Source organism: Myxocyprinus asiaticus, chromosome 49, assembly GCF_019703515.2.
Source record: "Myxocyprinus asiaticus isolate MX2 ecotype Aquarium Trade chromosome 49, UBuf_Myxa_2, whole genome shotgun sequence".
In the NCBI taxonomy this organism is placed as follows: domain Eukaryota; kingdom Metazoa; phylum Chordata; class Actinopteri; order Cypriniformes; family Catostomidae; genus Myxocyprinus; species Myxocyprinus asiaticus.
This window is the reverse complement of record NC_059392.1, coordinates 8,673,915-8,700,376: the sequence shown is the minus strand read 5'-3', so window position 1 is coordinate 8,700,376 and position 26,462 is coordinate 8,673,915. Positions and strand designations below refer to the sequence as shown.

At 36.4% G+C, this 26,462-nt stretch overlaps 1 protein-coding gene across 1 annotated transcript; it reads left to right on the top strand.

Annotated features, from left to right (window-relative positions):
- The first annotated feature begins 410 nt into the window (after nucleotides 1–410).
- lama3 (laminin, alpha 3) lies at nucleotides 411–26,174 on the top strand. The gene is made up of 38 exons (XM_051694193.1): nucleotides 411–747; nucleotides 2,411–2,524; nucleotides 3,005–3,123; nucleotides 4,262–4,342; nucleotides 4,527–4,624; nucleotides 4,765–4,806; nucleotides 6,379–6,530; nucleotides 6,660–6,770; nucleotides 6,898–7,009; nucleotides 7,265–7,426; nucleotides 7,635–7,831; nucleotides 7,918–8,034; nucleotides 9,988–10,142; nucleotides 10,331–10,472; nucleotides 10,668–10,767; nucleotides 10,967–11,083; nucleotides 11,202–11,372; nucleotides 12,956–13,107; nucleotides 13,212–13,409; nucleotides 13,555–13,703; nucleotides 13,965–14,127; nucleotides 14,910–15,037; nucleotides 15,117–15,255; nucleotides 15,513–15,614; nucleotides 15,738–15,886; nucleotides 16,035–16,149; nucleotides 16,242–16,382; nucleotides 17,527–17,657; nucleotides 17,748–17,876; nucleotides 17,998–18,145; nucleotides 20,600–20,709; nucleotides 20,813–20,990; nucleotides 21,075–21,224; nucleotides 21,310–21,475; nucleotides 21,597–21,727; nucleotides 23,297–23,387; nucleotides 24,163–24,279; nucleotides 24,547–26,174. The coding sequence occupies exons 1-38, from the start codon at nucleotides 562–564 to the stop codon at nucleotides 24,744–24,746; spliced, it is 5,163 nt and encodes a 1,720-aa protein (XP_051550153.1). The 5' UTR covers nucleotides 411–561; the 3' UTR covers nucleotides 24,747–26,174.
- The last annotated feature ends 288 nt before the right edge of the window (nucleotides 26,175–26,462 follow it).

Genomic DNA, 26,462 nt, shown 5'->3' with positions numbered 1-26,462 from the left:
TTTTTTTTTTTAAATGCGATTATTTAACCACAGTCTAAAATATTGTCCTTTATTTGATTGATTAAAACAATGTCTAATTTCGACAAATGGTTTTTAAGAGGACTTAGAAATCTGGATCCTGTATGTCTGTAATCAGTATCCTGAAAGTCATCATGAAAACCTGGAACGCAGTTGTGTACTGAAGAAGTTAATGGTTAAAAAAGTTCCTTGAGGTCACAGATATTTCTTGACTTTCCTATTGGTCTTGCCAGCACATGGGCATAAATCTCTGCCCTTCCTTTCCTCTGTACACACTGCTATCACAGACCTGGAGAGAGAACCAGGAAGAAAAGGGAATTCTTGAACTTTGCCAAGAGTGAAGATTGCACAAACCTGTAGGTTGTTGTTGAAAGCCAGAGAGTGCATGGAGTTAGAAGTCTTCATGTCTTCACTGATTAGCTCTGCAGTAAATAAAAATATGACATGCGCATTTATAGATGGCTAAGATGTTATTCTTGGGAAATCCTTGAAAAGCGATTTAAGTCGATTTTGGCATTGGCTCAAGTTGGTTGTTTGTAAAGGATGATGAATCAGAGCTGGAAGCTGTGGATTGGAGTTCTGGTGCTGTTCTCTCTGGATCTCTGTGTATCTGCAGATGAACTTGGATCCTTAAACAAGTCCTGGAGGGACACTGATGTCCAAGTCAAAAACAACAACAATCAGGAGCAGCAGATTTTCAGAAAGTATTGTGAATCCTCACAAATTAAGGTGAGAAGCTTGTTGGAATAATGTTTCATTTGTGCAGTTAGAAGAACTTAAGAAATTTTTTTATGGGGGCCTGGGTAGCTCAACAAGTAAGGACACTGACTACCACACCTGGAGTCGCAAGTTCAAATCCAGGGCATACTGAGTGACTCCAGCCAGGCTTCCTAAGCAACCAATTGGCCCGGTTGCTAGGGTAGGTAGTGTCACATGGGGTAACCTCCTCGTGGTCGCTATAATGTGGTTCTCACTCTCGGTGGGGCACATGGTGAGTTGTGCGTGGATGCCGTGAAGAATAGCGTGAAGCCTCCACACACGCTAGGTCTCCGTGGTAACACGCTCAACAAGCCATGTGATAAGATGTGCGGATTGACGGTCTCAGATGCAGAGGCAACTGAGATTCATCCTCCGCCACATGGATTGAGGCGAGTCACTACGCCACCACGAGGACTTAGAGGCCATTGGAAATTGGGCATTCCAAATTGAGGAGAAAAGGGGAGAAAAATCCCCTTATAGATAAAAAATTATAATTGTTACATTAATGACTTATTTCTGCTTGACCTGACCCTTAAAATTACTTTCATTATTATAACCTAATGTAATCATGCTACATAATAATTTTGACTTGAATGAAACCAGTTACCACATGAAGCACATTATTACCTGACAAAGACATTTTTTTATAATGTAGAGTGCTACATTTTCCAGGCTTGTGTTAGTAAACACATTCCAATAAACTTATGCAATTTTTTTAGGAACTAATCGACGTGAGCCCAACAGGTCCAAACATGTATTTCAGCAAATATGAATGCACTGGAATTCATCCATAATAAACATGTACACTGCATGCACTGTAAAAAGCTACAGTTCCCTAATGGGGCATCTCTATCTGATTTGACCCTTAAAAATGTCTTTCATGTGTTTAATATATTAAATGTATATTTCCTGTTTCATTTTTTACTTATTTAATTTGTTGTGATTAAGTAAATATTGCAGAAAAGATTAAGTACTTTCTACACTGACAAAGTTAAAGCGTGAACTTGAAATATTAAGTAAATTCTATATTTGCACTTAAATTCAAACATGTAAAAATGTATGCTCTATAAGTAAATATTATTCATGATTGCTTGTTATCTTTACAATGTGTCATCATATATCAGTCTTAAAGTACAAAACCATGTCATATTTACAGTATTAGCTCATTTGAGTAAATTTCACAGGTAAATAAAATAAGTACATTTTACTTAACTTTTCAGTGCTGTTTTTCCCATGCATTGGGCTTGAATAATTCATGTGCTTGCATGTTTTCAAAGTTTGTTTACAGAATTTTTATTGATTTTTTTGTTACGTTTGGTAACTTCTTGCAGGGCGTAGATTCCAGGGGAGATGGTGGGGGGAGGTAACCCCACCAATAATCAAAACAATAGCTGTGGGGATTGATTAATCCCAGTGACACAAGTCTTTTTAAACCGTTCACCAAAACAGTTTGTTCAGATTCGTTCTCTGATTCATTTAGTGACCATTTACATCTTCACGAGAGTATGTGATGACAAATGAGCATTGTTATACTGATATTGCTTAATAATAGGGCATTCCAAAATATACTGTATGTGTGTGCATGTGTCTATCTCAGTTGATGATCTTATCTACCGCATTTGCATCATTACAGGGTTGTGATCGTGGTTATTATAGAGAAAGAAGAGGACCGTATAAAGGACAGTGTTTACCTTGCAACTGCAATGGTTTGTCTAATGAATGTGACCAACATACAGGAAAATGTTTGGTATGATATTTTTGTTTGAATGTTTTTTATATATATATATATATATATATGTATATATTATTGTTATCTTAATTTTTATGTTGGATTATTTTTTTTAATTTCCCATCTTATGTTGCAGAAATATACCTAAATCTGTTTCCAACTGCCCTCATTTACATTAGCCTACATTATATCCTTAGACTCTCCATTGATGAAAACAATGTTTCAGATCAAATGAAACACAGGTACTCATGACAGCCCTTCCCAGGCTTGTAGTAAAACAGACTGCAATATTCTAGTTTATTTTCTAGTTGATATTTTCTATATTATAACCTGCTAATCGCTGTATTATAGGCCTACAGGATTAAATGCAGGTACTTACCCTTCAAGCTATCTTGCATTCCCATGTTCAACTCACATGACCTCTTTCTAAAATGCATTCTGCATTTGTCACACTGTTTTTATATAAAATACATAGAAATACAATTTTGTATTATGCAGAACTGCCAGTTCAATACAGCAGGCGACCACTGTGACCGCTGTATGGAAGGTTACTATGGCAGTGCCACTTTGAGGACCTGCCATATATGCCCATGCCCCTTTACAGACCCATCTAACAGGTGTGATTGCATCTCATCTCATCACACACACAGACACACACACACATTGTTTTTCTATCATGGTGGTGTATTTCCTTTGACTTCAGTTGTTTTAATACAGAGTTAATGATATTTTGTATCCCCTTATCCGTAACCTTACTGACCAAGAAACCTTTTAACATTTTTAGATTTTCGGTAAGACATAATTTAGTATGTTCGTTAAGCCATTTGCATTTTAGGGAGCATCTTAGCAAAGTAACTGAATAGCATAACCTCTTTTCGGTCTGTTGGGTAAATTATTGTTTATTGAAATTATTGGACCAACTTTATATTAGGTGTCTTTAACCTCCTGAGACCCGAGCATGACTGCTGTGTGCATTTTCCATTTCCCTTTTTTAGTAGCACCTGATAAACATGCCAGAAAAATAAAATAAAAAATGAATTTTAAATCATACCAAGCTATACCAGTGTGCTATCTGTCTGCACTGGTCTTAGAACAGTTCGAAATGCACCTTATTTTCATCCTAACTCAATATAAAGCTTCTGAAACAAAAAAACAAAAACAAATTCTCAATGTGAAAATGCACAGTAAATATAGGATTTCTAATGAAACCTTGTGGTATTGTACACAATAGTGTAAATTGTGTTTAGCAGCATGGCGCTTTGCAATAAATCGCATTTTTTTTTTAAATGGCATATCGAATGAAACAAGAGAGTCTAATCTTTTGACTCAAACAGGTTTCAATGCAAAAACTTAATGAGGTTTCTTACCAGATGTAGTTGTGTTGGCAGATATAGCTTTGTTGGCGTTTCTCCCAAAGACAAACTCCGCTGTGATCGGCGCCATGTTGTTTTGTCACATGACTCTGTACGTCGAAAGTTTAACCCTATACTGACAGCCCAGAGTCTTCTGAACTGAGATCAGTCGGTTTAAATGAATTAAATTAAGCGTTGCGTATAGCGAAGTCAAAATACAATGTGTGTGGGGTCGCACGAGGTTAACTACTATGTTCCTAAGAATTTTATACAATTATGTACTTATGTGTTTTTGCATTGTACTTACATTTAAAGTACCTGCATTTTTTTACATCTGTAGTTACACTGTTAACCTTGCCCCTAAACCTAACCCTAAACCTAGCACCTTTTTTTGTTTGTGCAGTTTTGCTCTTGGATGTTTGAAGGTTGGGGATGATTTTGAATGCCTGTGCAAGGCTGGTTACTCTGGAGTTCGATGTGAAAGGTGTGTGGTTTTAGAATATGTATTTGCACAAATGTACAAAAATAGTGTGCTTCTTTTTAGGTAAACAACAAAAAATACATGCAGAACATCATTAGGGGCCATTTTTAGTGTTTGCTTTCATATCTGATCATGTCTGATTTTAGTAAATAGACATTTTCTCAGATATCGTTTGTGCATCTTTTAGGTGTTCGCTTGGATACTATGGCAACCCTTTAGCAGAAAGAGGAAACTGTCAACCCTGTGACTGTGACCATGGTTATGCATGTGACCAATTTACAGGAGGTAAGCAAGCTCAAGTACCATCATTATTTACATAAAAATACCATTGCAGCTTTAATTTATGACAAGCAGCTCAAGGTGCTTTCAATAACAAATGACCGTTTTATTACAGTGAAATCATGACTCTTCTATGTTTCCTGTAGATTGTTATGAGGCCGATGAGCCTGACACTGGTGACTGCTTAGGTTTGCTCTCACAATCCTCCATATATTTTACAACATGTATATATAAATATATATACAGTATATACACTAGCGGCCAAAAGTTTGGAATAATGTACAGATTTTGCTCTTATGGAAATAAATTGGTATTTTTATTCACCAAAGTGGCATTCAACTGATCACAATATATAGTCAGGACATTAATAATGTGAAAAATTACTATTACAATTTGAAAAAAAATTTCAGAACTTCTTAAACTACTTCAAAGAGTTCTCATCAAAAAATCCTCCACGTGCAGCAATGACAGCTTTGCAGATCCTTGACATTCCAGCTGTCAGTTTGTCCAGATACTCAGGTGACATTTCACCCCACACTTCCTGTAGCACTTGCCATAGATGTGGCTGTCTTGTCGGGCACTTCTCACGCACCTTACAGTCTAGCTGATCCCACAAAAGCTCAATGGGGTTAAGATCCATAACACTCTTTTCCAATTATCTGTTGTCCAATGTCTGTGTTTCTTTGCCCACTCTAACCTTTTCTTTTTGTTTTTCTGTTTCAAAAGTGGCTTTTTCTTTGCAATTCTTCCCATAAGGCCTGCACCCCTGAGTCTTCTCTTTACTGTTGTACATGAAACTGGTGTTGAGCGGGTAGAATTCAATGAAGCTGTCAGCTGAGGACACGTGAGGCATCTATGTCTCAAACTAGAGACTCTGATGTACTTATCCTCTTGTTTAGTTGTACATCTGGTCTTCCACATCTCTTTCTGTCCTTGTTAGAACCAGTTGTTCTTTGTCTTTGAAGACTGTAGTGTACACCTTTGTGTGAAATCTTCAGTTTTTTCGCAGTTTCAAGCATTGTATAGCCTTCATTCCTCAAAACAATGATTGACTGATGAGTGTCTAGAGAAAGCTGTTTCTTTTTTGCCATTTTTGACCTAATATTGACCTTAAGACATGCCAGTCTATTGCATACTGTGGCAACTCAAAAACAAACACAAAGACGATGTTAAGCTTCATTTAACGAACCAAATAGCTTTCAACTGTGTTTGATATAATGGCAAGTGATTTTCTAGTACCAAATTAGCAATTTAGCATGATTAGGTGTTGTATCAAGGATAAGGTGTTGGAGTGATGGCTGCTGGAAATGGGGCCTGTCTAGATTTGATCAAAAATGACTTTTTTCAAATAGTGATGGTGCTGTTTTTTACATCAGTAATGTCCTGACTATACTTTGTGATCAGTTTAATGCCACTTGGTGAATTAAAGTACCAATTTCCTTCCGAAACAGCAAAATCTGTACATTATTCCAAACTTTTGGCTGCCAGTGTATATACTGTATATATATATATACCCTAACCCTGTATATACTATGTATGTATGTGCTGTTTGACAAGATCAAAGATTCCATTATATCTGGATTTGTATATTTTTACGTTAGATTTTGACTGCCCCGAGTCAATTAAGCCAATTTCCAAGTCTGTATGACATTTTGGTGCCTAAATTTACAGTAAAATATGTTGTGAAAGCGTCAATCCAGTACAGATCTAGTAAAACTGGGCCACAAAGGACTGGCTAACTCTAATCTTTCTTATGTTAGAGTGCGATATCTGTGCCACTATATTACTGGATGATCTTGAAGCAGTGGATAAAGAGTTCCTCACACTGAAAACTCAACTACAGTCATTAAGTCAGAATTCTGCTTCACTTACTACACTGAGAAAACTTGAAGATGCCATTGCTGGTACAAAGGTCCCTAAAAAGCCCCCACAACATCAACATATATACCTTTTCCGTGTATAAAGTACTTTAGAACAAAACTGAACCATTCAGAATAGCATTTTCCATACATCCTTTAAAAAATGGGCTTTGTTTCTTTAGGTTTTGGTCAAAAAGTACACTGAATCTGTCCACACACTAAATCCAAAGGTCACAGAGCTTGAATCAGATATTGAAAGTGCCAAAGATGACCTAACGGTTCTCAGTGACAAGGTACTGGTTACATTTTATTGTGCTTTATCTTTATGTTGGTTATAAAATGCAACGTGTTGAAGTCACTGCAACTTTAAATTCAGTGTCATTGTGAACTGACCTAGAATTTGAAAGAAATCTTGTACAGGCAATTCAGACTTCCTGTACTGCAGTTCAATTGCTGAAGACTCTGGAGAAAACATATCAAAGAGGGGGCAACTTACATTCTGAAAGTGTAAACTTCTTACAAAAGATTCAAGGTAAACTGGATCCAACTGGAATTTTAATAACCTTGTCACTAAGAGCTGCCTCTTTACAAAATTATTACACAGCTTTCTGGAATTCTAGATGGTCAATCGATCAAAAATGACAGATAAACAGTATAACTGACTGCTGATAGTCTAATGTCTTGTATATATATAATCTAATTATCTGAGTTCAAATGTCTTTGACTCTCTGACTCCAACTTGACTTGCAAAGTGACCAATAGTACTCATCCCCTTTGACCCATACAGAGTTCTTGGATCAGTTGAAGCAATCAAACCACACAGGTGGGAACACTGAGGAGGCCACCAGGATCTTAAAAGAAGCCCGAAGGATGCTAGTGGAAATGCGAAGACAGAACTGCAAGACTCAGAGAGGACTGGCAAAGGAAGAGCTAAGAAAAGCACAAACACGTGGGTCATGCTAAAGGATGTAACTACATATTCAGAATTGGGGGGGACCAAATGTAATAATGGTGTGGAATATCTTTGTTATTTATTTTGTACTTTTCATTGGCTAATCTCTGAAACCATTGCTCTATGTCGAACCTCGTTAGGTTAAATTAGTAGTGACTGAGTTCCTACATGTTCTCACAACTAACAAGGGTTGTCTCTTGTGTAGTTTTCAACCTCATCATGAACAACCTAATGGTTCCTCTGAATCACACCTCGGTTGCCGCTAATCGTATCGGACAGAAACTAATGGAACAGGCTGCTGATCTTAGAGATATACAAGAGGCTCTTATAGATGCAGAGCTTGACGTGAACAAGGCAAATGACGTTAATAAAAAAAACGAGAAACAACTGGAAGATATTTTGGTAATAGATATTATCCTTTTACTATAAGATAAGATTTATTTGTACAGATGGAGTCTAACACATTAATCTAAATTTTTCTTTGTCAGAGACATTTAAAGGTATTGGAGAAAGAGCAAGGAAATATAATGGCTGATGTGAACATGACTAGAAGGACATTGAAAGATACATCGGATCATCAGAAAATGATGGAGGACTTAACAAAGGTGAAATATAACCATGAACTCAGTTCATTCTTTTGGACAGGGTTCCAACAAGAACAAGTTTGTTCACAAGTCATAGTGATGCACGATTTGTGAGCAAAGTTGAGTCTGTTCTTTTCAATTAACCGGTGAAGGAGTTCACACTTTGTTCTGAATGATTTATTTACGAATCAAGTTGAAGTATTTTTTTTTCTTGAAATACAAGAAAGGTACTGAACTCCTAAGGGGACAGGGAGGAAATTTAATTTCTAAATTAGTTTTGCGTTCCCATGCAATACATTTTGCATTCTATCACCATGATTTGCATTCTCTCACAATAAATGTAGCATTTCCTTGCAATGATCTGCATTCTCTCGCAAATAGTTTTGCGTTCCCTCACAATAGTTTGCGTTCCTTCTGAATAAGTTTTGTTTTCCCTTGCAATAAGTTTTGCGTTCCCTCTTAATACGTTTTGTTTTCCTTTGCAATAAGTTTTGCATTCCCTCTGAATACGTTTTGTTTTCCTTTGCAATAAGTTTTGCGTTCCCTCTGAATACATTTTGTTTTCCCTTGAAATACGTTTTGCATTCCCACACAATATGTTTTGCGTCCTCTTGCAATAAGATTTGTGTTCCCTTGCAATAAGTTTTGCATCCTCATGCAATAAGTTTTGCGTTCCCTCTGAATAAGTTTTGTTTTCACTTGAAATAAATTTTGTGTTCCCTCACAATAAGTTTTGCATCCTCTTGCAATACGTTTTGCGTCCTCTTGCAATACATTTTGCATTCCCTCTGAATAAGTTGTTTTCCCTTGAAATAAGTTATGCATTCCCACACAATAAGTTTTGTGTTCACTTGCAATAGTTTCACATGTCCTCACAATAAGTTTTGAGCTCTCTCACAAAAAGCATTGCATTCCCTCTGAATAAGTTGTTTCCCTTTAAATAAGTTTTGCATTCCCTTGCAATAAGTTTTGCATTCCCACACAATACGTTTTGTGCTCCCTTGCAATAAGTTTTGCGCTCCCTCTGAATAAGTTATTTTCCCTTTAAATACATTTTGCGTTCCCTTGCAATAAGTTTTGTGTTCCCACTGAATAAGTTGTTTTCCCTTTAAATACGTTTTGCGTTCCCTTGAAATAAGTTTTGCGTTCCCACACAATACATTTTGTGTTCTCTTGCAGTAAGTTTTGCATTTCCGTACAATAAGTTTTGCATTCCCTCTGAATAAGTTTAGTTTTCCCTTTAAATAAGTTTCGCGTTCCCACACAATAAGTTTTGTGTTCTCTTGCAATACGTTTTGTGTTCCCGTATAATACATTTTGCATTCCCTCTGAATAAGCTTTGTGTTCCCTTGCAATAAGTTTTGCATTCCTTTGCAATAGTTTCACATGTCCTCACAATAAGTTTTGAGTTCTCTTATAAAAAGCATTGCTTTCCCTTGCAAGAGTTTCACGTGTCCTCACAATAAGTTTTGAGCTCTTTCGCAATAAGTTTTGCATTCCCTTGCAATGTGTTTTGCGTTCCATCGCAATAGTTTCACATGTCCTCACAATAAGTTTTGTGTTCCTTCGCAATAATTTTGCGTTCCCTTGCAAAGTGTTTTTTGTTCCATCACAACAGTCTCATGTGTCCTCACAATAAGTTTTGTGTTCCATCGCAGTAAGTTTTGCATTCCCTCAGAATAATTTACACTCCCTCACAATAAGTTTTGTGTTCCGTGACAATAAGTTTTGTGTTCCGTCACAATAAGTTTTGTACTCCCCAGAAATAGGTAAACCAAAATAATTGCCAGGGAACGCAGAACTTATTGCAAAAAAATTGGCAAAGGGGGCAAATAAAATTTCAGAAAATATATTCTGTCCCTGTCCTCCAAGGGTTACATAGAAAGGTCATGGAAATGCATTAGTCATAAAGTGTGGGAACTCTTTTTGGAAAAAGTTTACAATTTTGGAAACTTGCCTTTCATCCTCTGCCAGGAAATGAATCAGCTTGCTGCTCAGATTGATGGAGCAAAAAACTATCTAAATGCAAAACTCGACCTGCTTTCGAAGGCCACCGCTAAGGAGCGAATTGTCAGAAGAGCTGAAGAGCACGCCCAGGAACTTATGAATCTAGCTATGGACTTTCAAATGTACGTCAAGGAGTTTATTACAAATTTCAAGCTAGCTTGAAACCACATGCACACCATATGTATTTGTTAAAGCCTTTTGATACCTGGTCTTTGATTCCATTAAACAATCCTGAAACCATTTCTTATTTTTATTGTCCCTTTTCAAAAGCCTTAGAAAAAACATGCTAATAATTGCACGTGTCTTTTAGAGCCATCCTGAACATTACCAACTCATCCGCTGTTCAGAAAGCCATTGAAGCCATCAGAGCATTTACGGATGTCACCGATGCAATCAGAGAAGCGGAAGCTGCAGCCAACTGGGCCAAAAAGGTGGCAGACCAGGTTCTTGAGGTATAATAGCTGACAGACATGTACAGCCACCAATCAACTAAGTTTATCCAATGGATCCATGTATCAGAATTTAAAGTGTAGTTTGTGATTGGTTACTGTTTACCCATAACCAATAATATCAAACAAAAAATATATATATATATTTTCATCCTTTTCTTGAAACAACCTTTGTTCTATTTGATTTTGTTGCCCCAGGATGTGCAAGGCCAAGATCTGCAAAACAAAGCCAAGCATCTTAAAGAGCATGCAAATAAACTACTGATTAAAGCCAAGAAGGCAGAGAAAAACCTACAAGGTCGTCATTTCCTCCACATTGCATTCATTATTGTTACTGCAAACCATAAATTGTTTCCAGATTCTATAGAAATTACATCAACCAAATAAAATCTACTTATAAGCCAAGAATAACATGATCCAGATCATTTAAATGAACTGGGTTGGTCCGGTCATATTGCACTAGGTAAACAGCTACATAACAATACTCTCCTCTACAGATGTCACCCAGAAAAGTGAAGCTTACAGAAACCTGATCCAACAGGCAGAAGACAAACAGAGCCAGCTGAGGCAAGCCATGCAAGACGTGGTGAGGAAACTGAACAACAATAAAAGGGGTGAGAAGTACTATTTTGTTAGACTGAACTGTGTCAAGAAAGAGCAAGGCAAATGAAACTTCAGATCGGTCAAATTCACATTATGAAAAAAACTCAATGAACGACTTATTTTATTTAGATGATATTGGCATCCTAATCGACCAAACCAAGGAAGATGCTTTCAATATTAACACCACAGCCAGTGATGTGATGGCCAGAATACAAAACATCAGTGAAGAACTGAACAATACCAGAATTCCATCTCACGAATCAAACCTGAACAACATCATTGATGATGTCAACAAAACATGTGAGTCTCCCCAATTCAGTTGATGCTGACTTTTTTCTTTTCAATCCTAAATGAGTTTTAACTTGCTTTCTGATACAGAACTTTGAGTTGTTTCTCTACTGCTAAAAAACATTATTCTATAGACAGTTCTAGAGATTGTTAAGAAGTTGTTTAAAGTTGTCTCACTGTCAAATAAACTCAAGGGGGGAATTCACTGATGATTAATTGTGTCCGCTGATAATGTCATGTATGCATGCCTTGTGTTAGCTTGTGGATTGTTTTAGCACCTGATTCAAAACAGAAATTATGCAAATCAGGTAACTGTCTTTTTTAAATGGTGAATCTGCACTCAACTTCACTGAATCTGCATATACAATATATTTGATTGTAACATTTTTCCATATCATTTGACAACCCTTTCAAAAAATCTAAACTAGTTGTAAAGTTGCCGCTCATTATTTTCACATGCTAATGAGCTTTCACCGCAAATGTTTGCCAGAAGTTTGCAGCTCTTCGCCGGTAGCGGTGAACCTCCGGCAAACCTTTGGCAACAATGGACAATTTGCTGCAAGTTACATGTGCATGTACAATTTGCATGTGCAAATGATCAGTGGAGAATTTGTGGCACGTTTGCAGCAAATTTGCCATGAACTCTCAATCTTCGTAAGGGAAAATAAGACCGTCAAGATCTTTAGAAAATGTACGCAGTTATCTCTTTTCAATAAAATTCTGTTTACCACCCACTTTCCTTGGGCGAAAAATGACCAATAGTGCTACGTTAAGTGCGGCAAGCTAATAGCGCTGATGTTTGTGAATTCAGCGTGTTTTCACTACATTTACTAGATTCTTTTGCCACATGGAAATTGTTTTGAATAAAAATTAAATGAGCGTGTTTACATGCATGGTCTTACACCGATTATACTTTATAAGCCTAAATGCCTCAAACGGTAGGTTCATAAACAGTTTAAGCATAAACCGAATGTCCATTACACTGATTTCACGTTGTTTGTAAACACCTTTACCGATGTTCTTACCAGCTTATCCGATGTGCGCAAGTGTTTTGCACATGCCGGTTTACAGTTTGACGTCAAAAGCAGAAAATAATCTGATGATTTAAAATCTCATGTAAACACGTTTTTCATTGTCGGAATAGGATTTTGTTTTTTTTGTTTTTTCCAAAATCAAAAATGAAAGATTTTTGAATAAGCAGATTTTTGGTAGTTATCAGCGTATTGGTGTGCATGTATACATGCTCAATGTTGTGTTGGTTAAATAACTGACTTCAGTACAACTCATTAACATACTGGACATCTATCCCTCACAGAACAGTTTTCATTCAAATTAAATATGGCATCTACCCTGATTCAAGTCAATACCAGTGCATGAAGTGCCTGTTGGACAAGTTGGACTTGTTAAGGATGGTAAATAAAACACAGGGTTTGCGCTGAACTATCGAGCACAAGTGACCCAACTGTTTAGTGAATTCGCTCCCAAATGTTCTACTGAACGTTCCTTTCCTTTAATACCTTGATTGAGATCTTTAATCATAAGGAACATCATTGAATGCTCACTCTTGTCTATCAAACGATACTGTTTCTTCACAGTAGCAGAATTGGATCAGTCGTTCCCTTCACTGATTAATAAACTTCAAGACATGGAGAACCAAAGTGAGCACCTGCCTAGTCCAGCCAACATGTCCAGCAGTATCAGAAGAATCAAAGACTTGATCGAAAGTGCAAGAGACATGGCCAACAGAGTGAGTGCTCATGGGAGCAGAGGAGTTGTTTCTCCAACTGGTTCCAGACATTAGTCAAAGTTGTTATATATTTCCACCATCTATCTTCTCTCTTACGTTCCTAGATTAGAGGGCCTATCTTCTTTTCTGGTGATGCTCACATTGAACTTCGGCCTCCTAAAGACCTGGAAGACTTTCGAGCCTTCACTGCCATTAATCTTACGTTGCACCGACCAGAAGTTCCAACTCGAGGTGATGGAAGACGTAGGCGCCAAGAAAATGAAGGCGAAAACCTGTTTGTCCTGTACCTTGGAAATAAGCATGTGAGGAGCGTTGGTAGTATCATTGCTACAAATTGCGAAGCTATTAGTTCAACTACATTTCTTGTTGAGGTAGTAGTGTCGCTATTCACATTGCTATGAAGGCTGGAGGGAATCTTTAATAAGTAGTTTTCTTGTTGTCCAACAGACAGTCACGGATTACATTGGCATGGTTGTGAGGAATGGAGTGCTGTTTTGTGTCTACAAACTGGGTGGCATCCTTTATGAAATAGAGACCAGTGAGATCACCAAGTCCAAGAATGACAAAGCTTTCATGGATAGAGTGGATTTCCGCAGGTAAACGCCATGTGTCATTGTGTTCTCAGCGGTATTTTGGGTTGAATGCATTTGCATTTCTGAACACCATTTTGGGAGTTGATTATGCATATTCCAGCTGAAAAACAAACACACAAAAAAACAGTTTAAACCAGCATAAGATGTTTTACTGGTCATAGCAGGTTTAAGCTGGTTTGGCTGGTCAACCAGCAAATAACTTTTGGCTGGTTCAAGAAATATTGTTCAGATTGCTCTTTTTTATTTCCTTTGTTTCCAAATCAGAGTTTATCAAGATGCAGTGGTTTTTTTCACAAAGGTTTTCACTTCAACTGAACCCAAAGCTCTAAACACCATACCTAGTCTGCCTCAAACCACGGTTGGATTACTTGATCTGGATTCCAACGAAGTTGCTTTATTTGTGGGTGGATACCCAAGCGATTTTACGGTAATTACAAAAAGTGCATGTTCATTGTCTAAGGTCCACACTAATATGTGTTCTTTTGAAAACGCAACCTCTCATCCACACCGAAATGCAGTTTTACTCCACCAAAAATGGAGACTTTCAAAACGCTGTCCATTACCGCATACTTCGGTAAACAATGACGTTATCAAACTGAAAACTGAGTTTTCAAACGAAAACGAATTAGTGTGACCGTGGCTTAAAACTAGGTCCAAACTAATAAGCGTTCTTTTGAAAACGCATTGATTTTGCTACATTTACGCTTATCATCCACACTGGAATGCCGTTTTCCTCCGCAGAAAATGTTGACTTTTGAAAACTGTCTCTAGAACCGCATACTTTGGTAAACAATGATGTTATAGGATTAGTTTGGACATGGACTGACACCGTTTCTACACCAGGCACATCCGTTGAAGCAACGCAACGCAACGGCTTGAGGCTGTCTACATTGGACATGTCGACACAAATGTGCTAAACTGTTTATTTGTGTTGTTGGCAGTAGTAGCACCAGCGCGTGCAGTGCAAAATGGAACGGGACACTCATTTAATGTAGGCGCGATGGACAAGCCACAACAGACGCTTCCAGTGTAGACAGCATCATTGATTATAATGGGTTTCTATTGCTTTTGACGCGACACAACGTGCCACCCGTGTCTGGTGTAGAAAGGGTGTAAGTCTTGGTGGAGGGCAGAATTTCATCACGAATTCTTATATCTTAAGACAAAATGATACATTTCATCCTGTGTGTTTTGAATTTGCCCTATCAGCCACCAGAAGAGCTTCGGTACCCTGGATACAAGGGCTGTATTGAGTTTTCTACACTAAATGATCATATCCTTGGCTTGTTCAACTTTCAACATGCCGTTAACATCAACAAAAATGACATATGTCTAAGGTAATCGCAATACATTTCCACTGTACAGTTGAGGTTCTGATCTCTGGTTTGAGTTATTGTTCCCATATTCCCTTTCTAGGGGCAAAGTCCGCACCTCAGGGTATTATTTTGATGGCACAGGTTACGTGAAGGTCGAAGTATTAAGAAAAAACTCAATTATTAAGTTCTTCGTTCAGAGTCATCAAATGGAGGCGGTACTTTTTTACATGGGAAATGAGGTAAACAGTCGATTCTAGGATACTAATGATTGATTTTCAGTACTAAATTTTGATAGTTACAAGGCTTCTACAGGATAAAAATATTGCACATACTTATATAGATATAATTTATTACAGATTACAGATATGATTATTTAATATATTTTAAATGTAAAAAATTATTTAATATTTAATTATTTTTTTTACTTTTTAATCTTTAAATATTTTTTATTATTTTAATTTATTATAATTATTATTATTTTGTATTTATTTTTCAGACGTCCTACTACTTTGTTGAAATGGAGGGAGGCTATATTGTTTTGCAGGGGGCAACAAATGACAAAATAATTTTTGAAAAGACCAAAGAAAAAGTCTTTTTTGTAAGTATGTTTTGTTTCATTAAATCTCGTCATTTTATGAATCTCCAGAGTGAATCGTCTTGAATAAATTCCACATTTCTGTTTTGCTTCAGTCACATTTAAAAATGTCATTCCTCCCTTTAGACCAACTTCATCCAGATCAGAATAACTCTGAATAATGAAGACATAAAAGTACAGGCCACAGACTCCGGGGTCAACATTTATCTTGGATATGTCAAAGGGTTCTTTGAAGAGGCCTACATCGGGGGTGTTCCGGGTGAAGTCAGAGAAAAGTATTTTTTAGTCTCTTTTTTTTTTTTTTTTTTTTTTTTTTTTGCTTAAAGAAAATTAAGACTGTTTTTAGGACGATTAAGATAATGTGACATTATTTTCATTACAATTAAGCACATACAATTTTTAAACCCACTTTTTTGCCTCCAGATATAATATTATTCTTCCATCATTGAGAGGATGTGTAAACACTGTCCAGGTAGATATCACTGCAGTTTTTACAGAGGAAGTTGGAATTGTCCCAGGTTGTCCAAATCCCTTACTGGTAAGAAAATGTTGATTTTTTGATGGTGTATGATGTGTAAAATGTTCTATCTTTTCTGGTTTTATTGTGTCTGGTTGGCTCTTTGTTTTTAGGGAGTGCGACAAGCTACTTTTAAACGTGAGAGTTTTCTGTCTGTGCCACCTAGTGGTGAGGATACTGAGAAGGGAACGATGGCTTCACTTGGATTCAAGTCATTCTCTCACACAGGTGTCTTATTACAAACCGGTGGAACGGTTAGTGTGCAATACACAATAAATCTGGTCTGCCATGATGTAGTAAAAAAAAAACACACATATTTCTATTTTTGCTGTTTTTGTTGTTGTCTAAACTCACTCATTTTTTGAAGTGTGTGAATATAACTGGCCTGAAACCTTTTAGAAGCCCATTCCCTCTTCAAAATAAAGGTTCTTCTATGGTTCTTTGTAGTACCTAATCACTGAAATTACTGACCTAGGAGAACTCGGCTTGTCAAAAAGCATTGATGATTTGTTTAAAAGAATAGTTCACCTCAGATGTGTATGACTTTCTTCTGCTGAATACAAACAAAGTTTTTTAGAAGAATATTTCCGCTCTGTAGGTCCTTACAATGCAAGTGAATGGTGGCCAGAACTTTGAAACTCAAAAAGCACATAAAGGCAGGGTAAAAGTAATCCATAAGACTCCAGTGGTTAAATCTATACCTTCAGAAGTGATATGATAGGTGTGGGCGAGAAACAGATCAATATTTAAGCCCTTTTTTACTACAAACCTCCACTTTCACTTCCACATTCTTCTATTTTTTTGTTTTTGGCGAGTCGCATTCTTCGTGCATATTGCCACCTACTGGGGAGGGAGGGGAATTTATAGTAAAAAAGGACTTAAATATTGATCTGTTTCTCACCCACATATGCATGGATTACTTTTGTGCTGCCTTTATATACTTTCTGGAGATTCAAAGTTGTAGCCACCATCACTTGCATTGAATGGACCTAAAGAGCTGAAATATTTTTTAAACATTTTTGTTTGTGTTCAGCAGGAGAAATAAGTCATACAAATCTGGGATGGCATGAGGGTGAGTAAATAATGAGAGAATTAAATTTTTGAGGGTAAACTATTCCTTTAAGCTGGTGTGGTTTGGACATGATGTTCTTTCTTTCTTTATTTTCCTCAATGTTTTTTTTTTTTTTTTACAACGCTGTGCATAGTATATACACCTTTTGGAACCTAAATAGGTTCTTGAATGGCATCAGGCTCTAAAACCCTTTTTGATTTTAATTGTAACTTTTGTTTTTATGAGTGTTAAAGATGTGAAGTTGTGCACATTTGATAGCTTTTACAATTCAATATAAATGGAAGAAATAAGGAACATGCTAATTTTTGCTTTCCTTTGGTGTGCAGAAAAATGAATTTGAGTTGTATTTGTCTGATGGCTTTGTCCATATGAGAGACACTAACAATAATTTAAGATCCAAAAACAAATATGAAATTGGAAAATGGCACTATGTGACTGCCTTCAAAAACAGCTCAGGGTAAGAAGAAACCTTTTTCCTTTGTGCCTCAATAGAGTTGTAGCGATTTTGGGGTGAACTATTCCATTTATGTTGAAAATTCTTCCTCAGGATGCAGCTAAATGTCGATAACACAAACTTGGGAGATCCACAGTTACCATCCATACCCAAAGGCATGGAAAATGAAATTGTTTTAGGGAACTATTTTGATGGCTGTTTGAGGAACTTTTACATAAGGAGGTTTGAATTCATTCTTATTGGTATAAGGCTTTGCATGTGTCTAGTGCGATGACATCATAATGAAATGCATTATCAGAACATAAAAGAGAAATATAGCATTTAGTTTGGCCTTTTGATTCAGTCTACAGAAACACTACATTCCTGAAGACTTGAGCAGCTTCAGTCAGACTGGAAACGTATCTTTGGGATTCTGCAAAGAAGAGAGCCCTCCTCAGAAAACCGCTAAGAAGCGTGCAAGACATGCCGGAATTACTTCTGACTCAAAATCGGTATTTAAGAATATCTGTTGTCCATCTCTTTATTAAACGTGCTCTAAGTTCTTTAAATTGGCTTTACATCAAAAGAAACGGATAGCGTGTTTGACAAATATCTTTAAATGCTGAACACTCACATGGGATGAAGACAAATCAGTGGCCTAGAAAAAGCTGTTTTATTTGACATAAGACAGGTTGCCCCATTGAGGTGACCTCCATGTTGAGATCACATAACTTGCTACTCACCTTCTATTATCAGACAATTGTGAATTATTCACGGATGACAAATATGCCTGCGAACAGCGTATTTCTACAATGCAATCGGTAACCGGAAACTAGCTGCATCAATGGCGATTAGTGTTTTCACTGTCAAAACGAAATGTAAACAAAAATTTACTTAGTGCACCTTTAAACATTGCGCACTTAATTATTACACAAATACACATCTTACAGTATATGCTGAGTACTTGCTCAGACAACATATTTTTCAAAATATACGAGCAGTGACGAAGCACAGCTGACATAAAAAACCAAACAATGTTCCTCCACAAGTAACTTGCAATTTTAGGTTTCAACCACAGATGTCGATAGAGGCGCCGGATTACGTAGTGGAACTTTAGGCCATGTCCACACTAAAACTTTTTCGTTTGAAAATGCATTATTTTGCTACATTTATGCATCCACAATAAAGCGTTTTCTTCCACTGAAAATGGCGTGTATAGAAAACGCTCTCCATTACCGCATACTTTGCTTTTTCCATTACCGAAAATGATGACGTTAGGAAATTGAAAACAGACTTTTCAAACGAAAAGAGATTTAGTGTCGATGTGGTCTTAATGAAGCGACAATATTAACCGAATAAATTATAAAATTAACTAAACTACAACACTAGAACTACAACGGCATTTTCCTTCACTGAAAATGAAGCATTTCGAAAACGCTACTTTGTCCATTACCAAAAACGATACCATTGGAAAATCTGAAACAGTTTCTGAAAGAGTTTTCAAACTAAATGGATTAATATGGATGTTGCCTTAATGAAGCGACAATATTAACCAAATAAATAAACAAAATAAACCAAACTGTGACCACACTGATTACTTTAAACTATGTTTTTATTTATTTTCGTCTATATTTCGTAGACACTAGAACTAGAATGCTGGTTTCCTCCACCAAAAAGTAAGCGTTTCGAAAATGCTCTCCATTACCGCATACTTTACCTTTTCCATTATCGAAAACGATACCACTACCAAATGAAAACGAATTAGTGTGGATGTGGTGCGACAATATTAACCGAATTAATACAAAAGTGAACAAAACTACGACCACACTATTTTAAACTATGTTTTAAATTATTTTTGTCTACATTTTGTACACACTTAAACTAGAACAATGTTTTCCTCCGCCAAAAATGGAGCATTTCAAAAGCGTTCTCCATTACTGCATACTTTACCTTTTCCATTACCGAAAACGGAGTTTTCAAATTAGTGTGGATATGGAGCGACAATATTAACCAAATTAATTAAAGAATAACCAAACTGTGACCACACTGGTTACTTTAATATGTATTTAAATTTATTTTTGTCTACATTTCGTAGACACTAGAACTAGAAGGGTGATTTCCTCCACCGAAAACGAGCGTTTCGAAAACTCTACTTTGTCCATTACCAAAAACAATACCACTGGGAAATTTGAAATATAATTTTTTTAACTAAATTGATTAATATGGATGTGGCCTTAATGAAGTGACAATATTAACCAAATAAACTAAACAAATTAATCAAACTGCAACCACACTGACTACTTTAAATTGTGTTTTAATTTATTTCCGTCTACTGTGTACATTTCGTACACACTAGAACTAGAACGGCGTTTTTCTCCACCAAAAATGAAGCATTTCGAAAATGCTCTCCATTACCGCATAGTTTTTCATTATTGAAAACGATACCATTGGGAAATTGAAAACAGAGTTTTCAAATGAAAACGAATTAGTGTGGAAGTGGCGTGACAATATTAATGAAATTTATTTAAAAATAACCAAACTGCGACCACACTGATTACTTTAAACTTTGTTTTAATTTATTTTCATCTACTTTTTGTAGACAATAAAACTAGAACAGCGTTTTCCTCCACCGAAAACGAAGTGTTTCGAAAACGCTACTTTCTCCATTACCAAAAACGTTACCATTTGGAAATTTTAACACACTAATTACTTTCATATTAGTCTACATTTCATAGACACTAGAAAATGGAGCTTTTCGAAAGTGCACTCCATTACCGCATACTTTACTTTTTCTATTACCAAAAATTATACAGTTAGGAATTTGGAAACAGAGTTTTCGAAACAAAGCGGATAAGTATGGATATGGTGTGACAGTATTAACCAAATTCATTAAAAACAACCAAACTGCAACCAGACTGATTAATTTGCAAGCTCTGTTTTTTACTTATTTTTGTTCTTTTTAAAAGGGAAATTCTAAACAAGGATCCAGATATCCAAAATTCCTGAAACACACCCACCACCTTGGTTCCAACAGCCAGTTGCAGTTTTCAATAGATTCAGAGGAACTCAATAACAGGTAAATAATGTATAGCTGTTTGTTTTTGAATACTTGAGCACATTTAATAGGGTTTAGATTTCGGATAATTTCATTTAGCAATGAGACCATCTTTGTGCCACAGGCCCCATTTCTCCCTGGATGTCCAGACCAAATCATCTAATGGACTTCTACTCCATATCATAAGAAAACAGGGTGTCCCTCTTGTGGTCTTGTACCTTGCTGATGGAAAAGTCACACTCAGTGTTGGGTCAGACAAAATTACCTCCTCTCAGAGGATCAATAACGGCAATTGGCACAATGTATGTAGCAAACTTAGACAGCTAAAGTGGTGTGTATTTGTAACTGGGCCAAATTGTAAAAAATGCCAAATGTTGTGTGTACAGATCAAGTTCATTGTGAAGAAACGCGTCTTTCTCTTAGCTGTGGATGACGTTCGAATACCTGATGGACGACTCTCGAAAGGGTTTGCCCATGGTCTTCGATCTCCTGTTTATGTGGGATATGGACAACTTCACATGGCTAATAAAACTCAAGTATGACTTCATGTCAGTCTTATTTCAGTCCAAGTTAACTGCAATCTTGTGTAACACTGTTTCATTGAAGAGGCTATTTTCTCAGGGAAAAGCCCCCTTTCAGAAGAGCATCATTGGATGCATTCGTGACCTGAAGTTTTCCAATGTTCTCCTTACGGAACCAGCTGTCAACCATGGTGCCACACCTTGTTTTAAAGGGATGAGTGAGAAGGGGGCATATTTTGCTGGAGATGGTGCACAAGTGGTCTTAGGTTTGGCTTTTATTGTGTTCATAAGAGTTCATTATGGAGTTCTCTTTGTATGTAGATGTAGCAACAGTCAAATCTATAATTAAATAAGATAAGAATGGAATGTATCTGTTTTGTGTGACAGAAAACTACCTTATCTCCGGTTCAACCTTCAACCTGGCTTTTGAGTTTCGTCCCAGGAACCTGACTGGCCTTCTCTTCCATAAAAGAAACCACCACGGACAAACCCTCACTGTGTTTCTCAAGAGTGGAAAGGTGAGCGAGTGCTTGCGTGAAATAGAGCGCAACAGTGCCTGCCCATTTTTTCAGCCATCCGGATTCCGGAAGTATTTTTCCCATTCAGTTTTTCCATAGGCATTTAATAAAATCCTTCATTAAAGCATTCTAAGCCATGAACCAAACCAGCTAGCTCCGAGGTGAATCACAACATTACAAACTTTGATTTAAAGCTAAAAAGTATTTAAAAATCAAACAAAAAGACAATGGTACAACAAGACTTCTTCTTAACATGTGCAATGGGGGAATGAACTACAATGACAAAAACAAATAAAAAAAAAAAAGAACAAATATATATAACTATTGATTTAAAGTATAGAAAAAAATATATTTAAATTTTAGTGCAAAATATTCAGATAATATTCGCAGTGTGTAACGGAAGTGGAAGCTTGTTTTCTGCACTTTGTTGGCAGCGATTCTCTGATTGGTGGAGCGTTTTTCTTTAGGATCATGGGTAATGTAGTTCTTTGCTATTAAACACAATTTCTAAAAAATTACGTTGGACTGATGGCTTCAACAGAAGCATTTACCATTGATTAACAACCTTGGATCTTATGGTAGATTTGTCTTTTAATGTTTACAAGTTACTGTTAAAAATGTATTCACCTGGGGGGCCTGGGTAGCTCAGCAAGTAAAGACACTGACTACCACACCTGGAGTCGTAAGTTCAAATCCAGGGTGTGCTGAGTGACTGCAGTCAGGCTTCCTAAGCAACCAAATTGGCCCGGTTGCTAGGGTGGGTAGAGTCACGTTGGGTTAACCTCCTCATGGTCGCTATAATGTGGTTCTCGTTCTCAGTGGGGTGCGTGGTGAGTTGTGCATGGATGCCACAGAGAATATTGTGAAGCCTCTTCACGCACTAGGTCTAACATGCTCAACAAGCCAAGTGATAAGATGCACTGATTGACAGTCTCAGATGTGGAGGCAACTGAGATTCGTCCTCTGCCACCCAGATTGAGTCAAGTCACTACGCCACCACGAGGACTTAGAGCACATTGGGAATTTGGGCATTCCAAATTGGGGGGAAAAGTAAAAAATTTATTCACCTATGGAAAAAATTAAGGAAACTTTTACTTCCGGAACATGACTGTTGCACTCTATATGGGTTAAGAATGTTATTTTATTCATTCTTTGAGATTACACATTGATCACATTTACTTAATTTTCCGATTTAGATCAATATTCTGGTTAAGCCTGTTTTCTGAAAAAGACTGGAATTTTCATGTACATACAGTATGTAATCAGAATATAATGTAAAAATTATACACATATATACACATAGATATACACATTATTATTTATTTATTTTTTAGGGAATATTGGAGGTATTTAAATAGATTTTTAGTAATTCTGCACATTGTTGTAATCAACTTCTTATTAATTCTCAATCATGTTCTTTACAACAGCACACAAAAATGCAATATTAATTGGAATGTCCACGGGCATGTAAAAATGGTCAATATAAGTTGTTTAATTTGTAAACATATAAGAGTTCTAGCATACATAAAACATATTATATGATATAACTGCAAGGATTGTGCTTTTTAGGTGGTGGTAAATGTGTACGATGGACGACGTCACTACGGAACTGCAGTGACGCCAATTCGACCTCTCTGTGCTGCATTTAACTATGTAGCAGGTACTACATTACTGCTTTTCTAATTCTCATAAATCACTTCTGAAGAGTAAATTATGAAAAGGTGATTTTTTTTAAAGCAATATGGTTAAATTTCATTCATTTTAGAGGGATATTTCACCCATAAATGAAAATTCTCTCATTATTTACTACGAATACATCTACTGAACACAATCAAAGATTTTTAGAAGAATATCTCAGCTCTGTAGGTCCTGTCTGTAAGAACTTTGAAGCTCAAAAAAGCACAAAAAAGGCAGCATAAAAGTACTCCATAAGACTCCAGTGGTTAAATCTATGTCTTCAGAAGTGATATGATAGGTTGGTGAGAAACAGATCAATATTAAAGTCTTTTTTTACTGTAAATTCTCCTCCCCGCCCAGTAGTATGATATGCAAGTAGAATGTGAATCACCAAAAACAAAAGATGAAGAATGTGAAAGTGAAAGTGGAGATTTATAGTAATAAAGGACTTCGATATTGATCTGTTTCTCACCCACACCTATCATATCGCTTCTGAAGACATGGATTTAACCACTGGAGTCATATGGATTACTTTTATGCTGCCTTTATGTGCTTTTTGGAGCGTCAAAGTTCTGGCCAACATTCACTTGCATTGTATGGACCAACAGAGCTGAGATATTCTTCTAAAAACCTTTGTTTGTGTTCAGCAGAAGAAAGAAAGTCATACACATCTGGGCTGGCATGAGGGTGAGTAAATGATGAGAGAATTTTTTATTTTTGGGTGAACTATCCCTTTAAATGTTATCTGTATTCCTCAGTGTCCACACGGCGAAAAACTATCGAGCTGAGAGTGAACGAGGCAACATCGCGAGTCAAAGGACCAACTGTACCCAACCCTTCGGCTCATGAAACTATCTACATTGGTGGCATTTCTGGTAAAGTATGGGGGAGGGGAGTTTGCTAGTCAGGCTGGTCTGTTTGTTAGTTGTAGAGGAGTTTTGGTCTGAAAGACCAGCTGGACTACCAGTTGAACACCATCTTGGCCAGGCTGGGAGACCAGCTAGACCAGCTTAAACCAGCTTAGGACAAATTCCATGCAATACTGTATGCATGTTCTCTATTTCCCTGCATTAAAATCTTTGAGAACTTGAAAATGCAACATAAAGAATTGTAGACATTCACATCTCTGTGTCTCATTGTAGAGAAGCTGTTCAAAGAAGTCGAAGTATGGACGTCTTACGCGGGCTGCCTGCGGAACTTGCATCTCAATAAGACTCCTATCTCATTGGAGCATGCGACTAGTGTGTTCGGCCCCATAAACACCACCAAATGCCCAGTGGAAAACAGGAATATTTCAGAATATCTTGAAGAAAAATGTCATAGATATAATTCAAAGATATGACTAAAAGAGATTATGTCTTGTTAACTTAAAAAAGTGTTTTTGAAAACACATTCACATTTTTTTTTCTGTTAAAATTTAGCCCTTACAACAAAGTACTGCAGTGGTACTTTGGTAAAGTGAAAGTATCAGATGGTAATACCATGGTACTTTTATACTGTGCTACTAAAGTAGGTCCTAATTATTACCATATTTATGTACCCTGATCTAAAAAACATGTTATTACCATGGTACTACAGTATGTGTAAAAAAAGCATAGTACCATGGTACTTTTTGATTAGTGTGATTATAAAATAATTTTAAGTCTCTTTCTTGAAAATAATGACTTGCATGTTTCATCAACTATGAAAATTGTTACAGTCACATTCATAAAGTTTAATAACTTAAATACGCATGGAAAAATTTATGAAAGCAAAGTACATATTATATTTTAATAGAAAATGCTTGCTGTTTAATTAAATTGTGCTTAACAAAATGTTTAACATCTGGTACATTTGTCTTTTCTGGTATATCTGTGCTGTTAAATGCACCACACCAAGAAGTTCAAGGCATATAGACTCAGACTGTCTGCCTGCACATTCATCATTTATTTATGGCCTGTGCATTAATGTGTGATTAATATGTTCCTCCACTGAGCATACAGAAAGCTTTTCTCTTCTATCTCTTTCTCATGTTATACAAGTGAGTGTGGTGAATATGATTTTGTGCTCTGTCAGATATACACAACCAATCAGAATCCTCCACGAGTTCACTGTTTCATATGGTCCTGGTGCACATTAAGGTAAATGTATTTGGCGTGCTGTCCACAACAGAGGGACTCGAGCACATGGCTTGAGCTCTGAATGGGAGCATGGCCGTTTCTGGCTATAAGCGGTATTAGCAGCCGCTTAGGGCCCCTGAGCCACCAGGGGGCACCGCAAAGCAAGGTCCTTTTTTTATTATTACTATTTTTAAAAAATTACATTGTTATTTATAGTAATTGTTAATTTGTATAGTTATTTATAGGTAATTTATTGATTTTTTTTATTTATTGTTACATAATTTAGCATTTTGTTTTATTAATATATTCCAATTTTATGTTAATATAAATGCCATAGTGAAAATATCATAATGAAATTTATTTTTGCATTGTGATAATTAGAATTTTTGCTGCTTGTTCAGTTTACTTAATTAAAATGAACTAAAGCAACACAATTCTAGAACCTTTTATAAATACTTGATTTTGTTGCATTCTATCCGTTTAAATGTGTAAAACTGAAGTTTACTTAATCCATTTAAGTTGGGACTACATGAATGTTTTTTGTGGTGTTCAGATTTGTTAATATTTAATGTTCTGTTATATTGGAATTGAAAAAGAGAGTCTGTTTTGCTGTAGTTTTGGGGGTTACCATATACAAATTAATTACATAAAACCTTAGCAAATTGTGTTTGACAAACCTAATGAAGTTGAGTTAAAACTACTATAGTGTATTGATTTGACCTAATCCAACTAAATTATGTTGGCTCAATGAAAATGATTTAATCTGATTAAACGAAATTAAACTGCTTGTAAAAAGGTTCTCAGATTCAACTGAGTATAAATGTGTGTAGTTGTTATACACAAGTTTTAAAAATTGTACCTCCCCTAAAAATCGGCTTAATTTTTTTATATGGAAAATATAATTTCATATTTGATTCTTTTGATTTTTGAGTAAAATAGGACCAGGAAATTTTCTTTCC